This window comes from Cherax quadricarinatus, unplaced genomic scaffold (genome assembly GCF_038502225.1).
Source record: "Cherax quadricarinatus isolate ZL_2023a unplaced genomic scaffold, ASM3850222v1 Contig66, whole genome shotgun sequence".
Classification (NCBI taxonomy): domain Eukaryota; kingdom Metazoa; phylum Arthropoda; class Malacostraca; order Decapoda; family Parastacidae; genus Cherax; species Cherax quadricarinatus.
This window is the reverse complement of record NW_027195092.1, coordinates 79098-97988: the sequence shown is the minus strand read 5'-3', so window position 1 is coordinate 97988 and position 18891 is coordinate 79098. Positions and strand designations below refer to the sequence as shown.

General features: G+C 44.4%; 2 protein-coding genes across 2 annotated transcripts; both read left to right on the top strand.

Moving 5' to 3' along the window:
- Positions 1-3856: 3856 nt before the first annotated feature.
- Positions 3857-6426, top strand: LOC128701067 (cuticle protein 16.8). Its single transcript, XM_053794614.2, has 3 exons — positions 3857-3977; positions 5373-5488; positions 5667-6426. Exons 1-3 carry the CDS (start codon positions 3966-3968, stop codon positions 5824-5826), a joined length of 288 nt encoding a protein of 95 aa, XP_053650589.2. The 5' UTR covers positions 3857-3965; the 3' UTR covers positions 5827-6426.
- A 7334-nt stretch (positions 6427-13760) lies between these two features.
- On the top strand, positions 13761-14962 carry LOC128701068 (uncharacterized). Its single transcript, XM_053794615.2, has 3 exons — positions 13761-13900; positions 14455-14582; positions 14782-14962. The coding sequence occupies exons 1-3, from the start codon at positions 13889-13891 to the stop codon at positions 14939-14941; spliced, it is 300 nt and encodes a 99-aa protein (XP_053650590.2). The 5' UTR covers positions 13761-13888; the 3' UTR covers positions 14942-14962.
- The last annotated feature ends 3929 nt before the right edge of the window (positions 14963-18891 follow it).

The following is an 18891-nucleotide window of genomic DNA, read 5'->3' as shown; positions in this document are numbered from 1 at the left end:
TGTGGGGGTGATTATATTGATTTGTGGGAGGTGTGGGGGTGATTATATTGATTTGTGGGAGGTGTGGGGGTGATTATATTGATTTGTGGGAGGTGTGGGGGTGATTATATTGATTTGTGGGAGGTGTGGGGGTGATTATATTGATTTGTGGGAGGTGTGGGGGTGATTATATTGATTTGTGGGAGGTGTGGGGTAGTTTATATTGATTTGTGGGAGGTGTGGGGTAGTTTATATTGATTTGTGGGAGGTGTGGGAGGTTTATATTGATTTGTGGGAGGAAAAGATCGTGTACGTATTGCCTTGTTGGAGGTGTGGGAGTAGCAACATTGCTCTGTGGGAGTTGTGGGCACAGAAATATGGCTTTTTGGGATGTAGGAGAGTTGAAATTGAATTTTGTGGATAGTGTGGGTGTGGTACGTGAGCTAACATTGTTTTTGTGGGTAGTGTGGGTGTGGTAGAGGTCCTGACATTACTGTGGCCGGGGATATTGTAGACATATACACAGTTGCATTTCGTTTGATGAGGTTTAAAGTCTATCTACTACACCAGGGTCATTAAGACTGGTTGGTTGGTTAATGGGGTTTAAAGTCTATCTACTACATCAGGGTTATTAAGACTGGTTGGTTGGTTAATGGGGTTTAAAGTCTATCTACTACATCAGGGTTATTAAGACTGGTTGGTTGGTTAATGGGGTTTAAAGTCTATCTACTACACTAGGGTCATTAAGACTGGTTGGTTGGTTAATGGGGTTTAAAGTCTATCTACTACACCAGGGTCATTAAGACTGGTTGGTTGGTTAATGGGATTTAAAGTCTATCTACTACACCAGGGTCATTAAGACTGGTTGGTTGGTTAATGGGGTTTAAAGTCTATCTACTACACCAGGGTCATTAAGACTGGTTGGTTGGTTAATGGGGTTTAAAGTCTATCTACTACATCAGGGTTATTAAGACTGGTTGGTTGGTTAATGGGGTTTAAAGTCTATCTACTACACCAGGGTCATTAAGACTGGTTGGTTGGTTAATGGGGTTTAAAGTCTATCTACTACATCAGGGTTATTAAGACTGGTTGGTTGGTTAATGGGGTTTAAAGTCTATCTACTACACCAGGGTCATTAAGACTGGTTGGTTGGTTAATGGGGTTTAAAGTCTATCTACTACACAAGGGTCATTAAGACTGGTTGGTTGGTTAATGGGGTTTAAAGTCTATCTACTACACCAGGGTCATTAAGACTGGTTGGTTGGTTAATGGGGTTTAAAGTCTATCTACTACACCAGGGTCATTAAGACTGGTTGGTTGGTTAATGGGGTTTAAAGTCCATCTACTACACCAGGGTCATTAAGACTGGTTGGTTGGTTAATGGGGTTTAAAGTCCATCTACTACACCAGGGTCATTAAGACTGGTTGGTTGGTTAATGGGGTTTAAAGTCTATCTACTACACCAGAGTCATTAAGACTGGTTGGTTGGTTAATAGGGTTTAAAGTCCATCTACTACACCAGGGTCATTAAGACTGGTTGGTTGGTTAATATGGTTTAAAGTCTATCTACTACACCAGGGTCATTAAGACTGGTTGGTTGGTTAATGGGGTTTAAAGTCTATCTACTACACCAGGGTCATTAAGGCTGCAGGTCACCTGGTCACCACCAGTCAAGAATACTTTAATACCTAAAATACTGATTAATGTAAACTACCAGTGTATATACACTGAGATATACACCTCTCAGTGTATATACACTGAGATATACACCTCTCAGTGTATATACACTGAGATATACACCTCTCAGTGTATATACACTGAGATATACACCTCTCAGTGTATATACACTGAGATATACACCTCTCAGTGTATATACACTGAGATATACACCTCCCAGTGTATATACACTGAGATATACACCTCTCAGTGTATATACGCTGAAATATACACCTCTCAGTGTATATACACTGAGATATACACCTCTCATTGTATATACACTGAGATATACACCTCTCAGTGTATATACACTGAGATATACACCTCTCAGTGTATATACACTGAGATATACACCTCTTAGTGTATATACACTGAGATATACACCTCTCAGTGTATATACACTGAGATATACACCTCTCAGTGTATATACACTGAGATATACACCTCTCAGTGTATATACACTGAGATATATACCTCTCAGTGTATATACGCTGAAATATACACCTCTCAGTGTATATACACTGAGATATACACCTCTCATTGTATATACACTGAGATATACACCTCTCAGTGTATATACACTGAGATATACACCTCTCAGTGTATATACACTGAGATATACACCTCTCAGTGTATATACACTGAGATATACACCTCTCAGTGTATATACACTGAGATATACACATCTGAAAGACTCCCACCATTTAGATTACATCGCCAAGAAAAATACACATTTCTGAGTATACACAGTACACCAAAACATACACATTTTAGTCGTATATACACTGATAAATACACACGACTCGGTGTATTTCCTATCGATTATATTTTGTGTTCGGGCAGTGAGGGGTATTTTATACCCAAGATTCACTGTACCGGGCAGTGAAATATTTTAGTCACTGTTCCAAGGCGCTTGCTATTGCTTTTGTGAGTTTGTGTAGAGGGAATTCTAGCTCTTGGTCCCAAGGCTTAACTTCCTATGCCCACGGACAGAGTCCTGACAGTTCGTGTGTTTTTACGGACCCGGATTAAAATCATCTTCTCCGTGTTATGCCGAGTTCCTGCGACCGCCTTCCGGCTCTTCATCCAGGGTATTTGAGCTGTTCTCCCATTCCTCGGATCAACCTTCATTGCTTCTTATTCCTTAGCCTCTCTGTGGCCCATACGGGCTTAACCCTTCACGTAAATTGAGCCAATTTAGCCACTAATCGGATTTACAGTCTTACGCTAAAGAAATAATTCGTAATGACTCTAGAGGGGTTAATTAGGAGTGTAATTAGTAATGCTGCTTTCTAGTTATTGTTACATTTCTAGAATAATGTGTAGCATTTTCCTCCTAGCTTACATCGTGAAGTATTTTGTATGTTGTGGCTGTATCTCCTCTTGTTCATTAGATTTCTGGTAAAAGGGGTTTAAAACACTCTTTTTTTGTTTGTTTTTAATGGATTTGTGGGTAAAATGTTTGGCAGTACTGCAGCTGGTCCTGGTGTGGGTGGGATGGTATCATTTCTGGCGGTGTGGGCGGTATGAGGGTGGGTGGTAGTGTGGTGGTTTTGGGTGGATGGTTGGTGTGTGGCAGTGTTGTTTGGGTTGATAGTTGCTTGTTAGATGCCCTGGTGTTGTTAGTGTGTGTGGTGTGGGGGTGTTAGAGTTGGTATGGGTGTTGAGGGTGGTGTGGGCGTGATGGTGGGCGGCTGTAGTGTTGCTAGGGAATTTGAGGGGTTAATTTGGAAATACTGAGACGGGTATTGAGTGGGATGTTTGTGTTACTGTTGATGTTGCTGTTAGAGGTGTGGGCGTGGTATGGGCGGAAGTGTTATAGAAGTGGGCGGCGTGGGCGTGATAATAGCAACTAGTACTCCTATTTAGGTCAGTGTTAAGGTGATAAATAATAGCTTGTGCTATGATTAGTGGAGAGAGAGTTAGGGACGCTGGTCCTGGTGATTTGGGTGATATGGGCGTGGTGGTAGGTGTCACACGAGTGTGGGCGGTATGGGTGAGGTAACTTACACCTGTTGTGATGTTATGGTGAGTGTGGGCGTGGCAGGAGTGTCGGTGGTGGTGCTGGTGGCAGGGTAAGGCGTGGCAGGGGATATTGGGGTCGTCTCAATGATATGTCAGGGTCTACTTGGTCTTGTATGAGCCAGAAACTGGCCAGCAGGAGAACTGACCTCAATACCCACCTATAAAGTGCTCCAGCATCGAATCTAGGCATCACAGCATCCTCTGCCACCAGCAGCATCACGACCACCCTCATCTGCCACGACATCATGAAGTGCTGTGTAAGTTACCCTACCTAAACACTGTACCCAAAGCCTGGGAGGCTACACAAACACACAGGGACCCAAAATAACGCCTTGAATTACCATCACCAAAACAATCCAGGAAAACCATTTGCAGATTTATCTTAAAAGGCGATTTTTTTGAAGTTTTTCGACAGGTAGAGAGTCGTAGTATAGATGGAAATCACGAGGGTTAAAACCTACGGAAGAGAAGGAGATGAGGGGATTCCCCGGGCGGAAGTTAAGCGCGTAGCGGCAGCCTCCGCCGGGATGCGATCATCTCTGAGAGAAATATTTTTCCCTGTACCCCTTAAATTTTGTACTGATTTTTAAGGACACTTCAGTAACTAAACTTAAAATAATTTTTTTTTGTAAATTTAAATATATTTTTTTTAATATGAATAACCCTCTCGCAGGAGAACAGAAATTGTGGCGACGTTCCGGTCAGATTTTGACCAATTAGTGGCCAAAACTAAAGCGAAATATGTCTCTTATGAGCAGATAATTTGTCCTTTGCTGGTCTTAATCCATTAGTTATTTTCCAGGTAAGTTTTCTGTCCTATTCTGTGATTCGTTAGTTAGAAATACTTAATTCTTTGCTTTCTTTATTATCTCTGTTCATTCGTAAGAATATTTGTTTAGTTAAATTTTACTGTATTCCTTCTGGTTTGTTTATATTTTTTCTATGTGTCTCTGGGAAGCGGCTTATCGAATCTTGTGGAAGTTGTTTAGATGTGTGTATGGGTAAGTGTAGGTTTGGACTCACTAAGATGTGATATTTCGGTGTATGGTCCCTGTCTCTGTTCACAAACTAGTGTATGACACTGTCTCTGTACACACCCATCAGGGTTTGGGACTGTACGCACACACCAGCATAGGACACTGTCTCTGTCCACACACCAGTGTATGACACTCTGTCCACACACCACTATATATCACTATTTCTGTCCATACACCAGTATACGACACTGTCCCTGTACATACACCAGTGTATGGCACTCTCCCTGTTCACACACACCAGCACAGGACACTGTCTCTGTCCACACACCACTATATATGACTCTCTGTCCACACACCAGTGTGTGACACTGTCCCTGTACATACACCAGTGTATGGCAGTGTCCCTGTACACACACACATCAGTGTGTGACACTGTCTCTGTCCACACATACACTGTATTTTTAGAAGACTTACATCTCCATCCACAAAATTCTGTCGAAGACAGAGAATTAGACACTCGTACAACATCTGGGTATCTATTGTAGACGTACCGTCATCCCCTGGCTTTATCAATACCAGAAACATATACCCTTTTCAGAGGTACACAGAGCCTAGACCTAACCTAACAATAACAATAGCAGTCTAGTGACCTTATGATGGATAATGAATTTGCAGGTGCTTATCCTCCTGGGTTTGGTTGCCTTCGCTGCCGCCCGACCTGACTTCAGCTTGGAAGACATCCACCAGGACCAGGATATCTCTGAGGACAACACCATTACCGGCTCCTACAGGTGAGGTACAGCTCCTGGGAGCACAGTGAGGGCATTTCGACCTATTGGCCATTGATGGAAGTGTTCGCTTGTGTCACATTTCGTGTCAGATGCAGCAAATCATCGAGGATGTGAATGTAATTGAAATCTTTGGATACATTTCATTTCTGACTTTCTCAAATTTCCTGTTACATTTCAGCTGGACTTCCCCTGAAGGCGAGAAGTTTTTCGTGAAGTACATTGCTGATAAGGACGGCTACCGTGTTCTGGAGTCGAACGCTGTCCCCGCTACCGTCGGAGGCGTCAGGGCCGACGGTACACAGGGATCCTTCGTGTCCTCTGAGGAAGACAGAAAGTAAACAATAATATCTTACAGACGTACCAGAGGATCATTCTTACCAAGGATCTGAGATGTTGTTGAAGTGATCAGAGACTAACATGACTTGTGGGACTTGTGTGTGAGTGTTGGTGAGACAGTCATTCTAAGTCTGCGAAGGAACCTGCCCATCTCTAAGACCAGGATGTGGGTACTTCCTACTCCTTACCCTTAGGCAAGTGGGTACTTCCTGCCCTTTACCCTTAGGCAAGTGGGTACCTTCTACCCTTTACCCTTGGGAAAACGGGTAGCTCCTACCCCTTATCTTCATGGAACTGGGTACCTTCTACCCCTTACTTTTAGGGAAGTGGCTAGCTCCTACTCCTTACCCTTAGGGAAATGGCTAATTTCTACTCCTTACCCTAAGGCAGGAAAGTAATTCTATCCCTTACCCTTAGGGAAACAGTCATCTCCTGTTCCTCACCTTCCTCTCTCACCACCCTCACCTCCCTCACCTCAATTCTCTCAAAATATCCTTTCTCCATCATTCATCAATTATTTATTTATTCAATCTCTAATATTTTATTTATTGACATCATGTAAACAACAAAACTATTTATAAATAAATTATCTGGAAATTAAATTTTCTTTCCTTAAATATCATTGACTTAAAAACTATCATAAATTTGGTAAATTATTTCTTCGTCACCTCAGAAATAATTTCCAGTGTGGGAAATTATGTAAGGTTGATGGTACGACCCTCCTTCAAGACTTGTGGTTGCTGGTACGACCATTTTTCAAGTGTAGCCAAGACTGGTCCATATTACCTGTATCCCTACGAAGTAAACCTGCCAGATGTATCCCTGGTATCCCTCAGCACAAGAACACAAACAGATCTCAAGTTACAAGTGGAACAACGTACATAAAATAGTCAGAGAAAGAACTTGTAGATAGACTGGATAGATACATGAATACATGTAGGTAGGCCCTGTCTGGCATAGGGCAATAGGCCTACAGTGCTACAGTATTCTTAGGCTGTCATGATTTTCTTTTGTAAGTAAACACTACCAAAGCCACAATTACCAACATTACAGCCATTTTAACTTCACAATCACCAGCCGTCTTAACCAGCATCAACAACTACAATCACCGTTCTTCCACAAACATCTAAGCATCTTCTCTTAGAGTGTGGGTGTGGGAAATCATATATTTGCTTAGATTCTTTGAGAAACAAAGCCAGGGGGTGGAACAAAGGAAGTTGCCGGAGCCACATATTCAGGCAGGAATGCACGACTTCCGGGCCCAGGATTGTGTGGGTGTACAACTCAAGTAACAGCAACAGCATCACTAGACAGCCACACCAGACAGCTATAACACCAGACTGTCACACCAGGCTGCCAAAAAAACAGACAACCACACCACCAGACAGCCACACCACCAGACAACCACACCAGACAGCCACACTAGACAGCAACACCACAAGACAGACCCCCTCAGTAACCCTCCGTCTCACGTTCCAAACCTAATTCCTCAAACATATACCTATTATTGCTGTCATCTCCTATACCGGCTTTGATAATAAATGAATTATCTATACCAAATTAACAAGCATAGCTTATAAATACCCCCAGAAACTTGTTTACAAGCAAGAATATTCGTCAATTCAAGGTCAACCAAACAACTTACATCATCCAGCCTCCAGACTGTCACAGATTTCATTTATAAGCACATTTCTTACACAAGTGATGGATATATATTGATTACAGGTATGTTGCAGGTATGTTACGGGTATGTTACAGGTATATAGCAGGTATGTTACAGGTATATAGCAGGTATATTAGGGGGATGTTAGAATTACGACATACATGTCCTGGTTCTTGTTAATAACAGGGCGTGGTATTAATAACACAGGTGGTAACACATGTAATAACACACGTGATAACACATGTGATAGCACATGTGATGACACAGGTGGACACATGACAGGTGTCTCCTGAAAGGTGTATGTATCTTGTTCTTCACGACACATGAGAGGTGTGTCCTGACAGTCTGAATGTCCTCACCTCCCCAGTCTTACTGACACAACCTCCCCAGTCTTACTGACACAACCTCCCCAGTCTTACTGACACAACCTTCCCAGTCTTACTAACACAACCTCCCCAGTCTTACAGACACAACCTTCCCAGTCTTACTAACACAACCTCTCCAGTCTTACAGACACAACCTCCCCAGTCTTACTGACACAACCTCCCCAGTTTTACAGACACAACCTCCCCAGTCTTACTGACACAACCTCCCCAGTCTTACTGACACAACCTCCCCAGTCTTACTGACACAACCTTCCCAGTCTTACTGACACAACCTCCCCAGTCTTACTGACACAACCTCCCCAGTCTTACTGACACAACCTCCCCAGTCTTACTGACACAACCTCCCCAGTCTTACTGACACAACCTACCCAGTCTTACTGACACAACCTCCCCAGTCTTACTGACACAACCTCCCCAGTCTTACTGACACAACCTCCCCAGTCTTACTGACACAACCTCCCCAGTCTTACTGACACAACCTTCCCAGTCTTACTGACACAACCTCCCCAGTCTTACTGACACAACCTCCCCAGTCTTACTGACACAACCTCCCCAGTCTTACTGACACAACCTCCCCAGTCTTACTGACACAACCTCCCTAGTCTTACTGACACAACCTTCCCAGTCTTACTGACACAACCTTCCCAGTCTTACTGACACAACCTCTCCAGTCTTACTAACACAACCTTCCCAGTCTTACTAACACAACCTACCCAGTCTTACAGACACAACCTCCCCAGTCTTACAGACACAACCTCCCCATACTTACAGACACAACCTCTCCAGTCTTACAGACACAACCTCCCCAATCTTACAGACACAACCTCCCCAGTCTTACAGACACAACCTCCCCAGTCTTACTAACACAACCTCCCCAGTCTTACAGACACAACCTTCCCAGTCTTACTAACACAACCTCCCCAGTCTTGCAGACACAACCTCCCCAGTCTTACTGACACAACCTCCCCAGTCTTACTGACACAACCTCCTCAGTTTTACAGACACAACCTCCCCAGTCTTACTGACACAACCTCCCCAGTTTTACAGACACAACCTCCCCAGTCTTACTAACACAACCTCCCCAGTCTTGCAGACACAACCTCCCCAGTTTTACTGACACAACCTCCCCAGTCTTACTGACACAACCTCCCCGGTCTTACTGACACAACCTCCCCAGTCTTACTGACACAACCTCCCCAGTCTTACAGACACAACCTCCCCATACTTACAGACACAACCTCCCCAGTCTTACAGCCACAACCTCCCCAGTCTTACTGACACAACCTTCCCAGTCTTACTTACTAACACAACCTCCCCAGTCTTACTAACACAACCTCCCCAGTCTTACTGACACAACCTTCCCAGTCTTACTAACACAACCTCCCCAGTCTTACTAACACAACCTCCCCAGTCTTACTGACACAACCTCCCCAGTCTTACTGACACAACCTCCCCAGTCTTACTAACACAACCTCCCCAGTCTTACTGACACAACCTCCCCAGTCTTACTGACACAACCTCCCCAGTCTTACTGACACAACCTCCCCAGTCTTACTGACACAACCTCCCCAGTCTTACTGACACAACCTTCCCAGTCTTACTAACACAACCTCCCCAGTCTTACTGACACAACCTTCCCAGTCTTACTAACACAACCTCCCCAGTCTTACTGACACAACCTCCCCAGTCTTACTGACACAACCTCCCCAGTCTTACTGACACAACCTCCCCGGTCTTACAGACACAACCTCCCCAGTCTTACAGACACAACCTCCCCAGTCTTACTGACACAACCTCCCCAGTCTTACAGACACAACCTCCCCAGTCTTACTGACACAACCTCCCCAGTCTTACTGGCACAACCTCCCCAGTTTTACTGACACAACCTCCGCAGTCTTACTGACACAACCTCCCCGGTCTTACAGACACAACCTCCCCAGTCTTACAGACACAACCTCCCCAGTCTTACTGACACAACCTCCCCAGTCTTACAGACACAACCTCCCCATACTTACAGACACAACCTCTCCAGTCTTACAGACACAACCTCCCCAATCTTACAGACACAACCTCCCCAGTCTTACAGACACAACCTCCCCAGTCTTGCAGACACAACCTCCCCAGTCTTACAGACACACCCTCCCCATTCTTAAAGACACAACCTCCTCAGTCTTACTGACACAACCTCCCCAGTCTTACTGACACAACCTCCTCAGTCTTACTGACACAACCTCCCCAGTCTTACTGACACAACCTCCCCAGTCTTACAGACACAACCTCCCCGGTCTTACAGACACAACCTCCCCAGTCTTACAGACACAACCTACCCAGTCTTACAGACACAACCTCCCCAGTCTTACTGACACAACCTCCCCAGTCTTACTGACACAACCTCCCCAGTCTTACTAACACAACCTCCCCAGTCTTACTGACACAACCTCCCCAGTCTTACTAACACAACCTCCCCAGTCTTACTGACACAACCTCCCCAGTCTTACTGACACAACCTCCCCAGTCTTACTGACACAACCTCCCCAGTCTTACTGACACAACCTCCCCAGTCTTACAGACACAACCTCCCCAGTCTTACTGACACAACCTCCCCAGTCTTACTGACACAACCTCCCCAGTCTTACAGACACAACCTCCCCAGTCTTACAGACACAACCTCCCCTGTCTTACTAACACAACCTCCCCAGTCTTACTGACACAACCTCCCCAGTCTTACAGACATAACCTCCCCAGTCTTACTGACACAACCTCCCCAGTCTTACTGACACAACCTCCCCAGTCTTACTGACACAACCTCCCCAGTCTTACTGACACAACCTCCCCAGTCTTACTAACACAACCTCCCCAGTCTTACTGACACAACCTCCCCAGTCTTACTAACACAACCTCTGCAGTCTTACTGACACAACCTCCAAAGTCTTACTAACACAACCTCCCCAGTCTTACTAACACAACCTCCCCAGTCTTACTGACACAACCTCCCCACTCTTACTGACACAACCTCCCCAGTCTTACAGACACAACCTCCCCAGTCTTACTGACACAACCTCCCAAGTCTTACTAACACAACCTCCCCAGTCTTACTGACACAGCCTTCCCAGTCTTACTGACACAACCATCCCAGTCTAACAGACACAACCTCTCCAGTCTTACTAACACAACCTCCCCAGTCTTACTGACACAACCTCCACAGTCTTACTAACACAACCTCCCCAGTCTTACTAACACAACCTCCCCCGTCTTACTAAAACAACCTCTGCAGTCTTACTGACACCCTCCCCAGTCTTACTGACACAACCTCCCCAGTCTAACTAACACAACCTCCCCAGTCTTACTGACACACCCTCCTCAGTCTTACTGACACAACCTCCCAAGTCTTACTAACACAACCTCCCCAGTCTTACTGACACAACCTTCCCAGTCTTACTTACACAACCTCCCCAGTCTTACTGACACAACCTCCCCAGTCTTACTAACACAACCTCCACAGTCTTACTGACACAACCTCCACAGTCTTACTAACACAACCTCCCCAGTCTTACTAACACAACCTCCCCAGTCTTACTAACGCAACCTCCCCAGTCTTACTAACACAACCTCCCCAGTCTTACTGACACAACCTCCCCAGTCTTACTAACACAACCTCCCCAGTCTTACTGACACAACCTCCCCAGTCTTACTAACACAACCTCCGCAGTCTTACTGACACAACTTCCAGTCTTACTAACACAACCTCCCCAGTCTTACTAACACAACCTCCCCAGTCTTACAGACACAACCTCTACAGTCTTCTGACACAACCTCCACAGTCTTACTGACACAACCTCCACAGTCTTACTAGCACAACCTCCACATTCTTACTGACACAACCTCCCCAGTCATTCTAACACAACCTCCCCAGTATTACTAATACAACCTCTCCAGTCTTACTGCCACAACCTCCTGAGTCTTACTGACACAACCTCCTCAGTATTACTGACACAACCTCCCAAGTCTTACTGACACAACCTCCCCAGTCTTACTGACACAACCTCCCCAGTCTTACTGACACAACCTCTCCAGTCTTACTGACACAACCTCCCCAGTCTTACTGACACAACCTCCCCAGTCTTACTGACACAACCTCCCCAGTCTTACTGACACAACCTCTCCAGTCTTACTGACACAACCTCCCCAGTCTTACTGACACAACCTCCCCAGTCTTACTGACACAACCTCCCCAGTCTTACTGACACAACCTCTCCAGTCTTACTGACACAACCTCCCCAGTCTTACTGACACAACCTCCACAGTCTTACTGACACAACCTCCCCAGTCTTACTGACTCAATCTCCCCAGTTTTACTGACACAACCTCCCCAGTCTTACTGACACAACCTCCCCAGTCTTACTGACACAACCTCCCCAGTATTACTGACACAATTTCCACAGCCTTACTAACACAACCTCCCCAGTCTTACTGACACAACCTCCCCAGTCTTACTGACACAACCTCCCCAGTCTTACTGACACAACCTCCCCAGTCTTACTAACACAACCTCCCCAGTCTTACTGACACAACCTCCCCAGTCTTACTGACACAACCTCCCCAGTCTTACTGACACAACTTCCACAGTCTTACTAACAGAACCTCCCCAGTCTTACTGACACAACCTCCACAGTCTTACTGACACAACCTCCCCAGTCTTACTGACACAACTTCCACAGTCTTACTAACAGAACCTCCCCAGTCTTACTGACACAACCTCCCCAGTCTTACTGACACAACCTCCCCAGTCTTACTGACACAACTTCCACAGTCTTACTAACAGAACCTCCCCAGTCTTACTGACACAACCTCCCTAGTCTTACCCACCCCTTCAAAAATTAAATATTCCCTATTCTGAATGTTTCTCAGCCACTAAGAATGAGATAAAAAAAACTCTCACTGGTCAAATCTCTGATCTCAAAATTAAATTAATTTCGATGTTTTGGTTACGCAATTTTCAACGTCTTTGGCTCAATAATTTACTGTCGTTTTAGTATGGAAAATAATAATAAAATTTTGGTAATATTCCTTTCATAATATGGGTAATATTTCTGTCAGTTTGATATCAGGACAATATCAGTCCTGATACGTTATTGACCTAATGGTCAAAACTATACCAGCCTCTTGCCCATGGTGTGAACTGGAAGAAAAATCCAGCCTTCAGGACGATACTATTCCTGGCCAGATATCATCCTATGATGCGAGATGAATCTGAAAGTAAAGATCCTGGGTGTGGTTCCCCAGTGACGGCACTGAGGACTCACGCTGATAGTAAATATAACTGGGGGTGACCAGTGTTGGTAGTGTACTATCTTTACGTATGTCAGTCGTAATGATAGTATACTCATCTAAATGTGGTTGCAGGTAGTATTATGACCAGTGTATGTTACGTGTTTATGTTCTTTTAGTAATACAACTGTATAAATAAATAGCCCCACGAAAGACAAAACATTGACTGAAAGGAACATGTCAGTTGAGGTCTTGTGACTGATAGATTGTTTCGTGTCTTCAAGAATATTAATGGATTCAACTAATTTAGATCAAAATTTTCTCCCTGATGTACACATACATGGGCAGGTTGATGTGTGTATTTAGGGTAATAATGAATTATAGGAGGATCAGTGTCAGCTGTGAGGCTTTGTTGATGGCATATTTAATTTCTTGAAGAATGTTGATGTATTGAGCAAACCTCTCTAAGAAATGAGTTTTTGTTTTCAGACGTCACATACATGGGCAGGTTGGTGTCTGTATTTAGGATAACATGATCATGTCAAGGACTGCATTATACATCACAGGAGACAAACTGGCAAGCAGAAGCAGCAGCAGCAGCAAGAGCAAGATTGACCTGATTCTGCACCTATAAAGATCTCTTTTCTTCAGGGCTTTGTACCACACCTTCGTCTGCCACCATCAGCACCACTACTAGGCTCCTGTGCCACCATCAGCACCACTACCAGCTTCCTCCACCACTACATTATGAAGTGTTTTGTGAGTTACAGTGCCACACACTGTATCTGGAGGCTGGACACACACACAGAGAAACAGGCAGCATCAATTCTCTTGATTTACCGTCACGAGATGCAGCCTAAAAATATAATAGATTAGTATCAATAAGGAAGATTTACAAAGCTTCAGAAATGTTTATAATCCAATTATAGCTGTGAATATTTCGGCCAAACTTTAGTAGAGTTGGAAGAGTTGAGGGAGATCCCAGAATGGTGAAGGTAGAAGCTGGAGGTCTGAGGTTATGTTGGACTGACACACTTTAATGTTTCAACAATTGTCTTCTACAGTAAACTAATTTATTTCGTAAACAATAAACAAAACATTAATATTGATAGTGTAAAGTGGACGGAACTTCACGTGTCCTGTATAGTCCTTCTTGTTATGTAGAGAGTAAGTCACCACAAGTCTCTCAGTAGCCCTGCTAGTGTTCCTTGTCAGGTAACAGTGTAAGTAGCTACCTGTTTATCACTAGTAATACTTGCTAGTGTTTCTTCTGACGTCGAAGAACCTCAATCTGTGTTGTCTGTGTCCATCAGATGATCGTCCTCCTGGGTCTGGCTGCCATCACTGCCGCCCGACCTGATTTCAGTCTAGACTTCTCCAGGGAGGACAGTCACCAGGTGCAGGAAATCAGCAGGGACAACGTCATCACTGGCTCCTACAGGTGAGATACAGCTCCTGGGCTCACACTAAGTGCACTTCCACTTACGAACTGTTACAAGTGAATTATTACTCTGTATTTGTCTTGTCCAAAGCATCAAAGAATTTAATATCCGAAATTGGTTTCATTTACTTACAGTTTTCATTTGTGTTTTCATTTTCTGTTTTATCAAAATCTTACAGTTCATTATATCATATTTCAGCTGGACTTCTCCTGAAGGAGTGAAGTTTTTCGTGAAGTACATTGCTGATAAGGACGGCTACCGTATTTTGGAGTCGAACGCTGTCCCCGCTACCGTCGGAGGCGTCAGGGCCGACGGTACACAGGGATCCTTCGTGTCCTCTGAGGAAGACAGAAAGTAAACAATAAATCTTACAGACGTACCAGAGGATCATTCTTACCAAGGATCTGAGATGTTGTTGAAGTGATCAGAGACTAACATGACTTGTGGGACTTGTGTGTGAGTGTTGGTGAGACAGTCACTCTCAGACTGTCAAGGAACCTGCCCATCTCAAACACCAGGATGTGCGTACCTCATACCCCTTACCCTTATGCAAGTGGGTACCTCCTACCCGTTGCCCATAGGGAAGTGGGTACCTCTTACTCTTTACCCTTAGGGAAGTGGGAATTCCTTACGTTATGAGAAGTGGTTAGATTCCAGCTCTTACTCTCAGGAAAATGGGTAGTCCTTTCTCTTTTCCCTTGGGAAAGTGAGTACCTCCTACCACTTACCTTATGAAAGTTGGCAGAACCTACTCCTTCCCCTTAGGCAAATGGGAAAGTCCTACCCCTTGCCCTTGGAAAAATGGATAGTTCTACCCCTTTACCTTAAAGAAAGTGGGTACCTAGTACACGTTGCCATTGTTGTAATGGGTAGTTGCTACCCATCAGTCTGAGGGAAGAGGTCAGTCTTGCCTCTCCTGTTCACCATTATTCCCTCACTTCCCTCACCATTATTCCCTCACTTCCCTCACCTTCTCTTCCTCCCAATTATTCTCTTATTTCTTCACCTGTCTTTCTGTTTATTATTTATTTATTTATTGAGCCAATCTGTTTGGTTTTATTTATTTCTAAAAATATAAATTGCTACAATAATAAAATAAATTATATGGAAATATATTTTGTGTATTTAAAAACATTTGGAAAAATTATTATAGATTTTTTGTCGCTCAACCAGAAAATAATTTTAAATTTTCTGGGAGTTTTTTTTCTGCTGGTAAATATTGTTGTGTGATCCATTAAGTTGTGAGGAAGGCAGTAGTATCATGGTTCCCAGGAAAGTCTTGTGTGATCCACTAAACTGTCAGGAAGGCAGTAGTATCATGGCCCTTAGGGAAGTCTTGTGTGATCCACTAAACTGTCAGGAAGGCAGTAGTATCATGGCCCTTAGGGAAGTCTTGTGTGATCCACTAAACTGTCAGGAAGGCAGTAGTATCATGGTTCCCAGGAAAGTCTTGGGTGATCCACTAAACTGTCAGGAAGGCAGTAGTATCATGGCCCTTAGGGAAGTCTTGGATAAACCAACGAGGCACCTAAGAATCCCCAACAATACCTATACTTCTAGTGCCATTTAATATTTCTCTTGATACCTGGCACTCTGTTGACAATTGACAGTAAGAAATCTTGCTGGAATTATCCGTAAAAGCCAGGAAAACGTGTTTGGTACCAAGGTCACCAGTCAACACAAGGTCAAGCCGGCAGGTTCACTTGTCAACACAAGGTCAAGCTGACAGCTTCACTTGTCAACACAAGGTCAAGCTGACAGCTTCACTTGTCAACACAAGGTCAAGCTGGCAGCTTCACTTGTCAACACAAGGTCAAGCTGGCAGCTTCACTTGTCAACACAAGGTCAAGCTGACAGCTTCACTTGTCAACACAAGGTCAAGCTGGCAGCTTCACTTGTCAACACAAGGTCAAGCTGGCAGCTTCACTTGTCAACACAAGGTCAAGCTGGCAGCTTCACTTGTCAACACAAGGTCAAGCTGGCAGCTTCACTTGTCATCACAAGGTCAAGCTGACAGCTGGCAGCTTCCTCTAGCATCTACTCAGTGTATGGACAGTAACAAGGCGGGAGCGTGAAGACACAGATTGTTAGTGGGTGGCTGACTGTGCCTGGTCACCGACGGAGCCGCGGGGGCGTTGACCCCCTGAAACTCTCCAGGCTGACTCCAGGTATGCTCCAGGTATGCTCCAGGTATACTCCAGGTATACTCCAGGTATGCTCCAGGTATACTCCAGGTATACTCCAGGTATGCTCGAGGTATGCTCGAGGTATGCTCCAGGTATGCTCCAGGTATGTTCCAGGTATGCTCCAGGTATACTCCAGGTATACTCCAGGTATGCTCGAGGTATGCTCCAGGTATGCTCCAGGTATGCTCCAGGTATGCTCCAGGTATGCTCCAGGTATGCTCCAGGTATGCTCCAGGTATGCTCCAGGTATGCTCCAGGTATGCTCCAGGTATACTCCAGGTATGCTCCAGGTATACTCCAGGTATGCTCCAGGTATACTCCAGGTATGCTCCAGGTATGCTCCAGGTATGCTCTAGGTATGCTCCAGGTATGCTCCAGGTATGCTCCAGGTATGCTCTAGGTATGCTCCAGGTATACTCCAGGTATGCTCCAGGTATGCTACAGGTATGCTACAGGTATGCTACAGGTATGCTCCAGGTATGCTCCAGGTATGCTACAGGTATGCTCCAGGTATACTCCAGGTATGCTCCAGGTATGCTCCAGGTATGCTACAGGTATGCTACAGGTATGCTCCAGGTATGCTACAGGTATGCTCCAGGTATGCTCCAGGTATGCTCCAGGTATGCTCCAGGTATGCTCCAGGTATACTCCAGGTATGCTCCAGGTATGCTACAGGTATGCTCCAGGTATGCTCCAGGTATGCTCCAGGTATGCTCTAGGTATGCTCCAGGTATACTCCAGGTATGCTCCATGTATGCTACAGGTATGCTACAGGTATGCTACAGGTATGCTCCAGGTATGCTCCAGGTATGCTCCAAGTATACTCCAGGTATGCTCCAGGTATGCTACAGGTATGCTCCAGATATGCTCCAGGTATGCTCCAGGTATGCTCCAGGTATGCTCCAGTTATGCTACAGGTATGCTCCAGGTATGCTACAGGTATGCTCCAGGTATACTCCAGGTATGCTACAGGTATGCTATGCTACAGGTATGCTCCAGGTATGCTACAGGTATGCTCCAGGTATGCTCCAGGTATGCTCCAGGTATGCTCCAGGTATCTGTGTTATCTAATGAATGTGACTGATGAGTCTGACTATTCTTGTTGTAGATTATGTTCTTAAGTGTTCATCAGAATGAACAGTGAACTGTGTGGTTGTTATAACAGTGAACTCTGTGGGTTGTTATAACAGTGAACTGAGAGTAACATCTGCAGAACAGTCATTGCTACGCTAAACACCTGAGCAGATTTTCAGATATTTGAATTATAGGAGAACATTTGCAACTAATATTAATATCTTCGAGAATTTCTTCCAGTGATTGAAAAAAAAATAATGTCCGTCTTGAAAAATCTATTTACCATTAATAACAATATGTTCCAGGTGATTTAAAACCAGCAACACAAAGCCAACTTATAAATTGTGACTGGAAATGCAACACAAACTTAGGCAAATTGACATTGAACAGAGACGAATGGAATCTCAGACTCTGTCCATATCTATTATTTAACTTTTAAAGTAATATCAAGAAGGAAATATTTGGAATGTGAGTATATAACATCACATCAGCATCCAGAAACACAGAGTGGAACATAAGTAGAGACAGTCAAGTATAGATTCCAGACTCTGGAAGGCCAGAAACACAGAGTGGAACATAAGTAGAGAGAGTCAAGTATAGATTCCAGACTCTGGAAGGCCAGAAACACAGAGTGGAACATAAGTAGAGAGAGTCAAGTATAGATTCCAGATTCTGGAAGGCCAGAAACACAGAGTGGAACATAAGAAGAGAGTCAAGTATAGATTCCAGACTCTGGAAGGCCAGAAACACAGAGTGGAACGTAAGTAGAGAGAGTCAAGTATAGATTCCAGACTCTGGAAGGCCAGAAACACAGAGTGCAACATAAGTAGAGACAGTCAAGTATAGATTCCAGACTCTGGAAGGCCAGAAACACAGAGTGGAACATAAGTAGAGAGAGTCAAGTATAGATTCCAGACTCTGGAATGCCAGAAACACAGAGTGGAACATAAGTAGAGAGAGTCAAGTATAGATTCCAGACTCTGGAAGGCCAGAAACACAGAGTGGAACATAAGAAGAGAGAGTCAAGTATAGATTCCAGACTCTGGAA

What these genes read in the sequence shown, in the direction of transcription:
- LOC128701067 (XM_053794614.2), top strand. An exon ending in ACCATTACCGGCTCCTACAG is followed by an intron (nt 5,489 to 5,666) that starts GTGAGGTACAGC and finishes GTTACATTTCAG; the next exon opens with CTGGACTTCCCCTGAAGGCG.
- LOC128701068 (XM_053794615.2), top strand. An exon ending in GTCATCACTGGCTCCTACAG is followed by an intron (nt 14,583 to 14,781) that starts GTGAGATACAGC and finishes ATCATATTTCAG; the next exon opens with CTGGACTTCTCCTGAAGGAG.